Raw genomic sequence first — 12752 nt, forward strand, 5'->3', positions numbered from 1 at the left:
CACTTTGGATTTCCTTACTTTCTGTTCCACTCCCAACCCCAAATAGATGCTGACAAGCTGCCACAGTAACATGGAAGAGGGAAAGAAGTTGGAAAGGACTACTACAAATAAACCTAATGCCTAACAATGTAAAATAAGAACAATAATAAAGATAAGATGAAGTAACAAGTTTTTTGTTTATTCCAAATGATCATCCAGATGTCTGTGACATGTGATGACAAACACCATAATGGAAGGCCTTGGTCATCACATGCTTAAACTCATATATTTTTGCATATGCTGAACAGGCAGTCAGACATGCTGTAACTGTGGGGTAGAAAACAGCATAAACACCATACGGCAGTCCTCGAGGGCATGGAAAAGTTGCATGACACTGGCCCTTGAGGACTGGAGTTTGAGACCCCTGTCATATGGAATATGACAGGTGTGGTTGAAATGCATGAAGACTCTGAAGCTTCTCTTCTCTTCTGGCAGGACAGGAATGTGGCCTTGTCCTGTGAGCCACTGTAAGGATGTACTTAGAGTAGAACTGGACTGTCACCGGCCTCAGGCTCTTCACCCTTTTCAAAGACAAAGCAGTCATTTAGATAAAATATTAGATATTGTTTACCTGTAAATGCACAAAGTAAATTTAGAAATATAATTATTGTCAAGAGTGAACAAGTACTGATAGTGTAATCTACAGCTGTGGCCAAACGTTTAGAGAATGAGATGTGTTGTTTGCTTATTTACAAAGTTTGCTGTTTCAGTGATAGTTGTATATCACATTATATCACTTCAAACAGAGGTGATCCAGTAATGCTGCACTAATGAATTAGACTAACTATTCACTTTAGCTAAAGTTATTAAGTTAGCTAAAGAGTTGGGATGCTGTGTAAGACAAATAAAGCTAAAACACAAAGGTTTGGGCACCGTTTTGCATGTTTCCCTACTGTAGGGGTCTCTGCAAGCATACAGAGGGGGTACTCTGACAGGGTCCAAGATGACAACTTTGGAATTCTACTAGAAACAGTCGATCATATTTGTTGTCAAAGCTGAATTCAGGGCAAACTACGCTAAATTAGCGTTTTTAGCTAACAGCTACAATAAGCATAAAAGTTACCGTACGGCTATCATTTGTTAACATGACGCTTGTTCTTATACATGTAATACATTTATTACCAACCTGAGAGTTTATCCGCTGGTCACTCGACATGACGAATGACTTCTGAAGTCTTAATTCAGCTCAAGACGCTGTAGATTCCCGTCAGTAACACTTTCGGTCCGCTAGTAAAACGTAGTTCTATTAATCTGCGCTTGAACCGGAACCGGATGTAAGTTCCAAAAAACTGAATTTTGGAACTGAAATTGAATTGTAGAACTGAAACTGAATGGTGAGAAGTGAAACTGAAATTATTCGAGAGCTGAATTTTTAAAGGATAAAATGCAGTTTCAAAGCAAATCAATTCATTTTCAAAATATAAAATTCAATTTCAATTTAGTGATGATCATTTTCAAACCATAAATTCAATTTCAAATTAGACTAATTCAAATTCGGTTTTCAAAAGCATTTATTCAAGTTACAATTCAGATTCAATCTGAGCAATTCAAATTCGAATTTAACTTATTCAAATTCAGTTTCTGATGGCACAGATTTCTGCCCATATTTGTGTTTTTAAAATCATATACATAGCATTTTGTGTGCACATTTCTTGCTTTGGTAAGTATACGAAAAACCTCAAAGCTACAATTTTCCCTAAATGTAGTTTTATTTTGAAAACAAAGGGGGAAGTTGAGTAAGCAGCTAACTCCATGCTAGACCCAAACAGCTGATTAGCATAAAGGCTATGAGGCCAGCAGGGTCTCTGGTTGTCTGCTGCACGCAAACGTCAACATTAGAGCTGAAGTTAAACGATGCGATGAGATTAATGAATCTGGAAATAATCCCGTTTAAGGGCTGTGAGAGATACTAACCAGCGTGCTAACAACTAGTTAGCCCTGTTAGCTCCGCTCACAATAATAATATCAGCAGCGGCTGTATTCCGGCACAGTCCCGTCTCTTTAAACGCCAAAAAACTTTAGAATTTAAACAATCCAAATGGAAACAAACCCGCCGAAAAGACGAGACAACAAGAAGTCTCTTCGGGTGAAGGTGATTAGCCTCGGAAACGCCGAGGTCGGAAAGGTATGAGACCCCCTGTTTGTTTTAGCTCAAACCTAAAATAGAGTCTGGTTCATTTACTTGAGCTTGTTATAAACCACCTGTACTGTACTACTGTGAGTTTATGGCTTATAATGTCATATTTGAAACAATTGCATAAAGGTCGTGAAAGATTTTTTTTCTGTAGTCTTTATTCTGTTTTGGATGTCAGTTTTGTTGTTTTTGCGCTCTGGTTTATTTTGTTCACTCTGTCGCCAGACTTCGTTTAAAACCGATTTTAATTACATCTCACCACACGATCTCACAGATTACAGCACCCAGGTAAAATCATTTTCAATATGGTTGCATTAGGCATAATTCGGCGCAGATTTTGGTCATAAAAAGAAAGAATTTATTGTTTTATTACCTTTAATATTTGGAGCATCATGGAGCAGACAGCAACAACTAGCAGGGCACACTTAAACAACGTTTGTTTTATTGTGCTGATACAGCACAATAAAACAAACGTTGTTTGATGTGTGATATTATTGATCAGGCTAGTTTAACCCTGAGAAATCTTTGTTTGGAATTAATGTAAATTTTGACATGAATGTGCTTTTAAAGGGCAGAAGGCTAAAAAAGTTCAAGTTATTAAGGCGTAACAGCTTATTTTTGAAGCCAAATTTTCCAAAATAGGCTCAGAATTGTAGACTGATGATTATTTGAAACACAGTGTCTGCAAATGGGATTATCCAATTAAAACCTAACAAGACACAAATTATCTAAATAAAAACATTAAAAAATTAATAAATCTCAGTTTGATGGATGGTCTGGCGTGAAAGGCAGTGGAGCTCATCTTTAAATATTGTTTATTCTTCAGAGCTGTATCATCAAGCGTTACTGCGAGAAGAGGTTTGTTCCAAAGTATCTGGCAACCATTGGAATCGACTATGGCGTCACCAAGTGAGTTTACAGACTGCTTCCTGTCACTGTGTGTGTAGTGATGTTTTTTACTGAGCACTAACATGTGTTTTATCTGCCAACAGAGTTCAGGTTCGAGACAGAGAAATCAAGGTGAACATCTTTGATATGGCCGGCCACCCGTTCTTCTATGAAGTGAGTTAAAAACTAGCAATTTATGTTGTTCACATCAGAAGAAATGTATAAAACACATGTATGTTAGAGCGCCACCAAAGATGCTGTGAAAGAGAAATATGAGATAATTCAGATTTACAAGAAAAGAAAACTAGTGAGTAAAATTTACATAAAATTACATAAAATTGCATAAAAGTAAAATGTCTGGAAATTTTATGACAAAAATCCTATTAGATTAAAAAAAGACCAATATGCAACAAGAAGATTTCAAATTCTGACTTATTTTCTCTGAATTTCTTTAACATCAATGGCTGTGACAGACTGTCGTAAAACAAGATATTTTCAAAGGCCAAAAATAAGCCTTCTTGTAATGTTTGCACCCACACAGCAGGCGGCGCTCTGTGAACATGTTTCTTTCTCTATGGTGTTGGTCAGGTGCGTAACGAGTTCTACAAAGACAGCCAGGGCGTGCTGCTCGTGTATGATGTCGGCCTGAGGGAGAGCTTCGATGCCCTCGACAGCTGGCTCGGCGAGATGAAACAAGAAATGGGCTCTCAGGCCAACATGGACAGCATCGTGTTTGTCGTCTGCGCCAACAAGGTCAGACCGAGTGCAGCTTAAAGAGAGAGGAGCTGAAGCAGCTTGATTCAAACTGAGGATGTGCTGTGGAGATGTATTAAGGCCCTGAATGAGATAAAGAAGGATTATTTTGAACTGTGACTCATACTAAGCTGCTCCAGCACAGTCAGAGAACTAAAAAGTATCTGTTTTGTAAAATGTATTGTTTAAAGTGAGTAGGAAATCTTTTATTGAGGTTTATTAAACACACATGCAGCTGGAGGTAAATGTCTGCGTGTTCATACAGGTGGACCTGACAAAGCGGCGAGTGGTGGATGAGGGCGAGGGGCGCCTGTGGGCGGAGTCCAGAGGCTTTCATTACTTTGAGACATCAGCACAGAGCGGCGAGGGCATCAACGAGATGTTTCAGGTATTTCTCGCACACATGCGCAGCTTCCTGTACATGTTTTTTTATGGACCGTGTTTCAGTGAGTGCCGTGTTCTCCACAGGCGTTCTTCTCCTCCATCACTGACATGTGCGAGAACGGCGGAAAGCGCCCGGTGTCGGAGGTCAGCGTCGGCTTCACCAAAGAGCAGGCTGACACCATCCGACGTATCCGCAACAGCAAAGACTCGTGGGATATGTTGGGAGTCAAACCCGGGGCCACGCGGTGAGTCGCCAGCATACAGGCCATCTTTTCAATAAAGTTGTTTTGTTTTTTTGCCACATTGTGTCTAATGCAGTTTACTATCTTTTCATTTCTAGGGAGGAAGTGAACAAGGCGTACAGGAAGCTGGCAGTCCTGCTGCATCCAGATAAATGTGTTGCCCCCGGCAGTGAAGACGCGTTCAAGGCGGTGGTGAACGCCCGCACCTCACTGCTAAAGAACATTAAATAACACACACACACACACACACACACACACACACAACCACACACACACAGACACACACACACACAGAAACAACTGGACCTGCTGTCACTCAGACACAAACTGATGACGAACTTTATTTATTTATTTATTTATTTCTGTATTTATTCAGCGTACGTGTCATGTGTGCCATTTTGCTTGCCACAGTGCGGTATGCCAACATAAACCAGTTTTAACTTATTATATGATATTTTAAACACTACACTGGAGAGAGTATGGAAGACGATGAGTGCCACACAAATGAAAAAGATACAAACTCTGTGAAAAACATTTCAAAATTAAATTATTTCAAATTTTTACTCTTTAAAGGTACTTGTCCTGTGTGTGTCCACTTAAAGCTGTCAAAAACAAATTAAAGGCATAATCACTTAAACTGCATGCTGAATATTTAAAAAAAAGAACTTTAAATTTCAATGTAGCAAAAACCTGCCAAATCCTCATCGTCAAAAACGAATCTGAAACCAAAATGGGTTAAACTTGTAGGCACGGTGGAGTTAAACTACCAGCTTTGCTTTCTTTGTGACTGGAAATAAACCCATCAAAATGTTCTTCTCTGTAATGTCGGGGTTAGTTTAATGTACTTCTCCTGGACAAATCAGAATACTTTATTAATCCCTTAGCTAAGGAGTTTCACATAGTTTCCTATATTCATGTCAATGTCAATTAGGTCACCCACACATGCTGCCCCATTTAAATTAATTTGTTTCTGTAAGTGTTTATATGGAGCTCCTCACATTTGTTCCCTGAAAAAGCATATCTCTACTCTCACACTACTAATTTCCTCCATTAAAATCACTCACCCCAAGTAGCTGACTTGTTCCCTTAACTAGTTAATTTAACCTGTTTCTCGGTTGATTATTGGCCTAAAAGTTTAGTTTGTGTCCAAACTATTAATTTTATTTTTTTTGTACATTGTTTGTTTTATTGACTTACTCCATTATTTCTCTGATTTGTTCCCTCCTACTGTGGATAAAGTGAAAATGTTAATGCATGCCCTTAAATCACTTTTTTCTCCAAAGTGCCAACCTATTCTTTTAACTCATCGAATAGTTTGCTGAACATATTTTTAAGTCTTGTTTCTTTAAAATCAATGGAATCACTTGTGCATGTTTATATTTTCTTGGTTTGTTGCCTCAGTTCATTAATTTTTTTCCCTCAAACTGCCAAATATTGTATTGGTTCCCTAATGTTATTTGTTATTACATTTATCCCAAGTAAACTATTACCTAAAAAATATATTTAAAAAATGAATAACTGATTTATTTCTTTGGCAGTTGATAGAAATTACACATTTTGTTAAGATTCAAAATTCCTTATTGGTTTTCTTATTAAGTTATTTTCATTTGAACAAAAATGAACAAAAATATTTCTTGAAGAAAAACAAATTTAAAAAAAAGATTCAACATGGTCATCCCATCACCACATTTTAACGTGTGATTCGTCTTCCATGAGATGAGAGTCATAGTTGATGTTTACATGATGGTAATTAACACGATTGGTTGTTAAAAGAGAGACTTGTGCCCGTTTACTGACTTTGTATCACACAAAATGTCTTGTTAAAGCAGAAAAGTGTTTCATATTGTAAAGAACTCATAGGCAGCATGAATATGTTATCATAGTTTTATATTTTTACATATGTGCAACCAAACAATCCAGAAAGAGGTTCCACTTGTTGCTTTAATGTGATTTTTATGTTATGCTTTAAAGTTCAAGTCAATTGATCTTGATTAGAACATATTGCAAATGTGGCTTTTTATCAACATTTTACATCAGCCCTGTTAATACTCAGCTATATTAATATCTGTGGATGTGAATATATATATATATAATATTTTCAAAATACTAAATTGTAAAGCAACTTTAATTCAGTTTTCCACAGAAGTGATAATATTGAAAGCCAAACCAGTGAATTGAGAAAAGTAAAAAGAGAGAGTAGTGAGAAAAGATAATATTAAATTATGTGAAAAATATTACAAAAGACTATTTTCAAACAAAAAATCTGTAATGATTTATGCATTATATATTATGAAAATTTCTTAAAGGGATTTCAAATAATTTAAATCCCTTTAATAAAAAAAAAAAAGATAAATCCCCCAAATTGAAATCTGTAATGAAAACAAAACATTTTGATGAAAACACTATAAAGTCAATTTAACTTACTTTAGAAAAAATATATTAATGCATAATATAAAAGTAAAGTAAGAGGTTAAAAAATAAAAATCACACTAAACTTGAAAGTGGAAGAGGAGTTTTAATGAGCGTTGGCCAATCAGTCATGTTATTTCAACCAGTTTTCTCTCTGTATTCTTTATTTTAATCACATGATTTATGTTACAAACACTCTGAGCTAACTCCTAATGTGACTGTGTGTTTGACGGATGTGTGATTTGGCACAGTTTGAACTCTGTACCTCATGGCTCAAACATAATGAATTCCTGTTGCCTGATGTTTAATTTATACATGTGCACTGAATCTATGTAGAGCCTACGACATAGATTTAACACAAAAGTACAAATTTCCCCTTAGTTTGTGCAGTCATCAGTCACATGATGACGTGCGAGCGCTGGAGTGAGTGTGTGTTACAGTTACAGACTAAATGTTGTTCTGCTAGATTGTTTTTAATTAATAAAAAAGTCACAAAAATGAATTCTGATGTCAGCCTGTTCTGATTTTTATCTTGAGGTGTTTTACCTGCTGCCAGATCCGGGATTTCCTTTGATATCTCAAGATTTTAGGAAATCCTTAAATCATTCTGAAATATACCGTGAGTGTTTTATTTTTGTCATTTATATTAGTTTATATTTATAATTTACTATAATTTAGTATTTTATAATTAGTAATTAATAATAAACCTGGAATGATTCAGAAATTCAGATTGTGTCATGGAAATAATACAAAAAATAAATATAAAACTTTTTTCTTTTTAATTTTTTATATTTTAAACCTCTGAACACAACTTGTTATAATTGTTTGACTATTTCAGAATATTTTCAAATTGAAAGTATTTAACCTTTTTTGGGAAAATGAATTATTATTAGTTTATTTTATTGTTTTGTAACTTAGTCAGTTATTTGGGTTTTTTAATGTTCTGTAACTTTAGGTATGTTAAGGTTGAGTCATCACTGAGTTTGTTTTTTACAAATCTCCACAACTTTGTGTCTAATTTCTTGCAAAGGGTCAGTTAATCTGATTCTAATAGCTGTGGTCTACTTAATAAAGCTATAGTTTGTTTTTTTCAGTGAGAAAACTTTTTTCAGCCAAAGTCGACCTTCATGTGCTCATATAACCATTAAACTTTAAGAATTTAGTGAAACCGGACCAGCAGGATGCACCACCACAAACAAAGGACTGAATTTAATGCAGTTCTGACTTCTTGTTGTCTGTACTTCATCTTGTCTTCACTGAACCGAGTTTAATGAAGTGAGCTCAATGGCTTAGCGTGCTCTGTTGAGTTTCAAGTCAGTTTGCTGTGTCTATACCTGGCTAAATCACCACGGTAACATATGCACATAATCTGGTCAGGAGCAGGTTATGTTCAGAGTTTGGGTTTAATATCAGATAGAATTGCCCTTTGATTCTTCTATTTATTTTAAGTGCAAATATAATACGTAATATAATATTGCTTTGTGCAATATTATATTACGTATTATATTTTTTTCTATATTATGTATAATATGTAAGATGACCTGATGTGCAAAAAATTATTATTACTGTTCAAAATGGGTCAGCTGTTCAAGAGTCTGATGGCAGTGGGCAAGAAGGAGTTGTTGAGTCTCGATATTCTGGATTTCAAACTTCTGAACCTCCGCCCTGAAGGCAGAAGTGTGAACAGTCTGTGTTGGGGGTGTGTGGGGTCTTTGAGGATGGAGGCAGCTCTCCTCTGGACTCGATGATGGTAGATGCTCTGCAGAGAGGGCAGCGGTGTCCTGGTGATCTTCTCCACAGTTGTTATCACTCTCTGCAGGCGTTTGCGGTCCATAGCAGTAGTGCTGCCGTACCATGCAGTGATGCAGCTGGTCAGTGTGCTCTCCACAGTGCAGCTGTAGAAGCTGCTGAGGATCTTGGCCGACATACCAAATTTCCTCAGCCTCCTCAGGAAATACGGCCGCTGCTGAGCCTTCTTGACCAGCTGTGTGGTGTTCAGTGACCAGGTGAGGTCCTCGGTGATGTAGACGCCCAGGCACCTGAAGCTGCTCACCCTCTCCACTTCAAGGCCCCGGATAGACAGCGGTTGGTGAGGTCTCCTCTTCTTCCTCATGTCCACTATCATCTTCTTTGTCTTGTCAGTGTTGAGGGTGTCCTCACACCATGACACCAGACCGGCCACCTCTCTCCTGTAAGCCGCCTCGTCTCCTCCAGTGATGCAACCGATCACTGCAGTGTCGTCCGCGAACTTCAAAATGATGTTATCTTTCTTGGAGGTGACACAGTCGTGAGTGTACAGGGTGTAGAGGATGGGACTAAGGATGCAACCCTGTGGGACGCCAGTGTTTGTAATAATGCTGGCTAAAGTTGTGTTGCCAATCCTGACGGACTGCGGCCTGCCAGTCAAAAAGTCCTGCAACCAGTCACATAGGGTTGGGTGCAGGCCGACTGTTGCCAGCTTGTGAGTGAGTTTGTGTGCAATGTGGCTGCTGTGTGGTTAATTGTACTAACAGACCATCAAACTTCCAACTATGGTGTTGATTGATAGGAAAACATCAACTTTGTCATTAATGTTTTGTCTTGTTCACTATTTAATTTGTCTGAACACCCTGAGGTGACCTTATGAAGTTTTCTCTTGAGTTTCAGTTGTTTCTATCCTGAACTGAACCGTGCTGACTCCATCTGACCTGGTTGGAGGTCTGCCAATCCCATCAGGCACCTGAACCTCCCCACACACAGTTAATCTGTCTGATTAATGAAGGGCCATTTGTCTTTGTTTCGGGGATTTCTTTTGGGATTAACATGCTCAGTCAGACATCTGCTGCTTCACATCAGCTCATTACTCAAATCCTCATCTCCTGACTTGGCCTCGCTCTGCTCTGTTTGTCGCTTCTGGTTCTTTTTATCCTCATTTTTCTGATTTTTGGGACACTGTTAAAGCTGCAGGAATGACAAGAAACAGCCATAGTGACCTTCACTACCTCACTGGGTTCATTTTGTTCCGCTGAGGTTAACTAATGACTCGTTGTCGTTGTAATTTTGCAGTTTTCCTCTCAGAGAAAGAGTACTGCTCTTATGAAGCATAAACTCAACATCAGAGAGAAACATGATGGAGATGTTCGACAAGAGACGACAAACACAAAGCATGTTTTAAAGAAGAAACTTTGAGGCTCAAGAGCAAAAGTGAAATGAAGACAAAATATACTGGACTGAAAAGGAAAAACTGTGAATTTGAAATGTGAGAGAAACCAAAGAAAGCAGGAAGAGTGTTTGAAGGATCAAACTGCGGTCAAACCTTTATCTGGACAGGATCAAAGCAACAAGTAGGTACAACACAAACACTCAAACTTCACACTTTCCACACAGTTTAATCGAGGTGAATTCATGTTGTATATGCTGCCAACTCCTGTTGATCACAGGGGGTCAGGGGTGACTGTTGGGCTTTTCTCCATGTTCTTTGTATTACTGTAGGGTGTTTACCGTACAATATAAAGAACCTTTAGGCATCTGGTGTTGTGATTTGGTGCTGTATAAATAAAACTGAACTGAAACTGAATTGAGTCTCATATCCAGTAATCCTCTGTTTGTTCGTGACCATAAAGCACTTAAGCAGTTTTTGCTTTCTGAAGGACACTCCTAGGTTAAACTCCTTAAACTGTTAAAAACCTTAAACTGCAGAGTTACATCAATTTCTATTCAAACAAAAATAAATGTATATAAATAATAAAATTAAATAATATTAATATTAATAGATTTTAGAGAAACAAAATACATTTTTAGCTATTTCCAACAGCTTAGGAGTTGCTTTTAAAAACCTCCAGTAAAAGGTCAAACAATGACAGAATAAGTTAAAACTATAATAGTTTCCTCTTTGCTCCTCACACATATGGTTCTTGTGATGAATGTATGTTTTCATCTTGATTTAGATTGATTGTAGATGTTAATATTTTTCTTTCATTTGTAGAGGAGTCTGGAACATCTCTGATAAATGATAAAAGCTTCCCTCACATCAACAGAATCTGCATTTGACACACACTATTTAGTATCGTGGATCTAACACAGAAAGCTAACCAACAAGCATTTATTTCAGTAAAACTTGTAATATTAGCTGATAAAGTGAAAATGGCAGCTAAGTTTCCAGATCAGCTGTAGAAGTTTGGATTAATTAGTTAACCTTATCAACTAAAGATGGGATTTAGCTATGTGACACTAACCCTAACATGCTAATATTAATGATGCTAATATTACACAGAAAAAAAGAGCTCAAAATCATGATCGATCCAGAAAACCATGTAAATTGACTGGTATGAACTATCCGGTCGTTAAGTGATGTAGTGACGAATCCTACTTATGGGCCTAAAGTAGTCTGCGTTTAATATGGCTTTTGTGTTGTTAACATGTTTAATGTTTTGTATTTTCTTCTATTTAATCTCAAAAAGCTCCTAAATCATTTATTTAAGCCTAGTTTTTAAAACCTTAGGATGTAACTACAGCCCAGCCCATGCAGCAGTATATGAATGACTAACCTCGTATTGTGGATGGATTATCTCAGTTGTTCTCCTGGCTGAAGTTTGGTCCTTTTACAGCATCCTGCCATGCGATTACATTTGTTCCTGACCACCGAGAACACTCACGTTAACTTTTATCGAGTGGAAAAAAAGTTAGCTTGTTTATATTATGCTAACATAGCTGTGTCGCTAGCGATCACGTAGCACATCATTATATACCAGCTAGCCCAACTTCAGTAACCCTACAAACGTCACTGCTGTTTAGTTTTCTGTCTTCATTTATGTTGGAAGTGATAACAGAGCTGTACGTTTTAATTTGTTTCCAAAACCCCGCAGTCAGGACATGCTATATTGTATTTAGATAGAAGCTAGCGAGCTAACTTCCTGCTAACTTCTAACTCCGTTAAATGTCATAAATTCCGTTTTCATGGATGTGTGGATGTTAAACTCAATTGTTACTCCTGGTAGAGCAGAACACTGATCATTTTATTAAAGATGAAAGACTTTAGACAGTTTTTCAACTCTCAGTAATGCCATAGTGATCGTTTGATATATGGACCTGCAGCGGAGTTTAGGCCCAGACACGGCTAGTGACGTCAGACTTAACGACTGGATAGTTATCAAAAGATGGTCAAAGTTGTGTTTGTTATGGACCAGTTTAAAACTGAATTTATACTGGCTAATGTTGGCTTACCTATGCAGACAAGTTGCTTAGTACATGGCATAGTAGCTATCTGACATATTATGAGGAGAATAAGAAAAGAGAGCAATCAAATGCAATTTGAACTGAGTAAAGGTTATTTTAAAGCTCATAATTTTCCTTTTTTTCTTTTTTTATCCCATGTTCAGACATCCTGCATCTAAAGCCCAAATTTAAAGCTTCACTTGCTGAAATTTATCTTACTGTAAATATTGTTGTTTTATTAAGTGTCTGATAGCCAGTCCAGGTGAACGGATTTTAGAGTGCTGACAAGTAATTTTTCTTCCATTTACCAACCCAGACATCTGATAATAGAGATTTAATGTCCTGTCAACAGTCAGGTTAGTGTGTTGCTACCTGATTGGATTAACCCTGAAACCTGGACCTGATCTGGGCCAAGACTGCGTTCAGCCAACTGTGCCACTGAAAGGCGTCTTAGATTTTTGGCAGAGAGACCTGAAACCATTTATAGTCAGCAGCCACTTTATTAGATACACCTGAGAGGTTGAATGCAGTCCAGTACAACAACTTGGCAATGATTTATTTTATTTTTTCAATATTTCTGTTAATCATTACATTTTACATATCTATATGACATTTACAGTGTGGAGTATAAAATATTAGGAACTCATTTAGATGCAATCCAGAGCAGCCACTTCAGTAATACACACGATATCTCCCTTTTGACAGTCAAA

The 12752-nt window shown here is 37.3% G+C and overlaps 1 protein-coding gene across 1 annotated transcript; it reads left to right on the plus strand.

Annotated features, from left to right (window-relative positions):
• The first annotated feature begins 1771 nt into the window (after positions 1 to 1771).
• On the plus strand, positions 1772 to 7399 carry dnajc27 (DnaJ (Hsp40) homolog, subfamily C, member 27). Its single transcript, XM_080878338.1, has 7 exons — positions 1772 to 2164; positions 3000 to 3082; positions 3166 to 3235; positions 3650 to 3814; positions 4080 to 4202; positions 4283 to 4443; positions 4539 to 7399. Exons 1-7 carry the CDS (start codon positions 2078 to 2080, stop codon positions 4669 to 4671), a joined length of 822 nt encoding a protein of 273 aa, XP_080734464.1. The 5' UTR covers positions 1772 to 2077; the 3' UTR covers positions 4672 to 7399.
• The last annotated feature ends 5353 nt before the right edge of the window (positions 7400 to 12752 follow it).

The sequence above is a fragment of the Rhamphochromis sp. 'chilingali' genome (assembly GCF_963969265.1).
Source record: "Rhamphochromis sp. 'chilingali' genome assembly, chromosome: 3".
In the NCBI taxonomy this organism is placed as follows: Eukaryota; Metazoa; Chordata; class Actinopteri; order Cichliformes; family Cichlidae; genus Rhamphochromis; species Rhamphochromis sp. 'chilingali'.

Bases quoted from the DNA above. Each gene is read 5' to 3' on its own strand.
- dnajc27 (XM_080878338.1), top strand. From the start codon at position 2,078: ATGGAAACAAACCCGCCGAAAAGACGAGACAACAAGAAGTCTCTTCGG. The intron at 3,083-3,165 runs GTGAGTTTACAG...ATCTGCCAACAG, and splicing joins ATCGACTATGGCGTCACCAA to AGTTCAGGTTCGAGACAGAG. The intron at 4,444-4,538 runs GTGAGTCGCCAG...TTTCATTTCTAG, and splicing joins GTCAAACCCGGGGCCACGCG to GGAGGAAGTGAACAAGGCGT.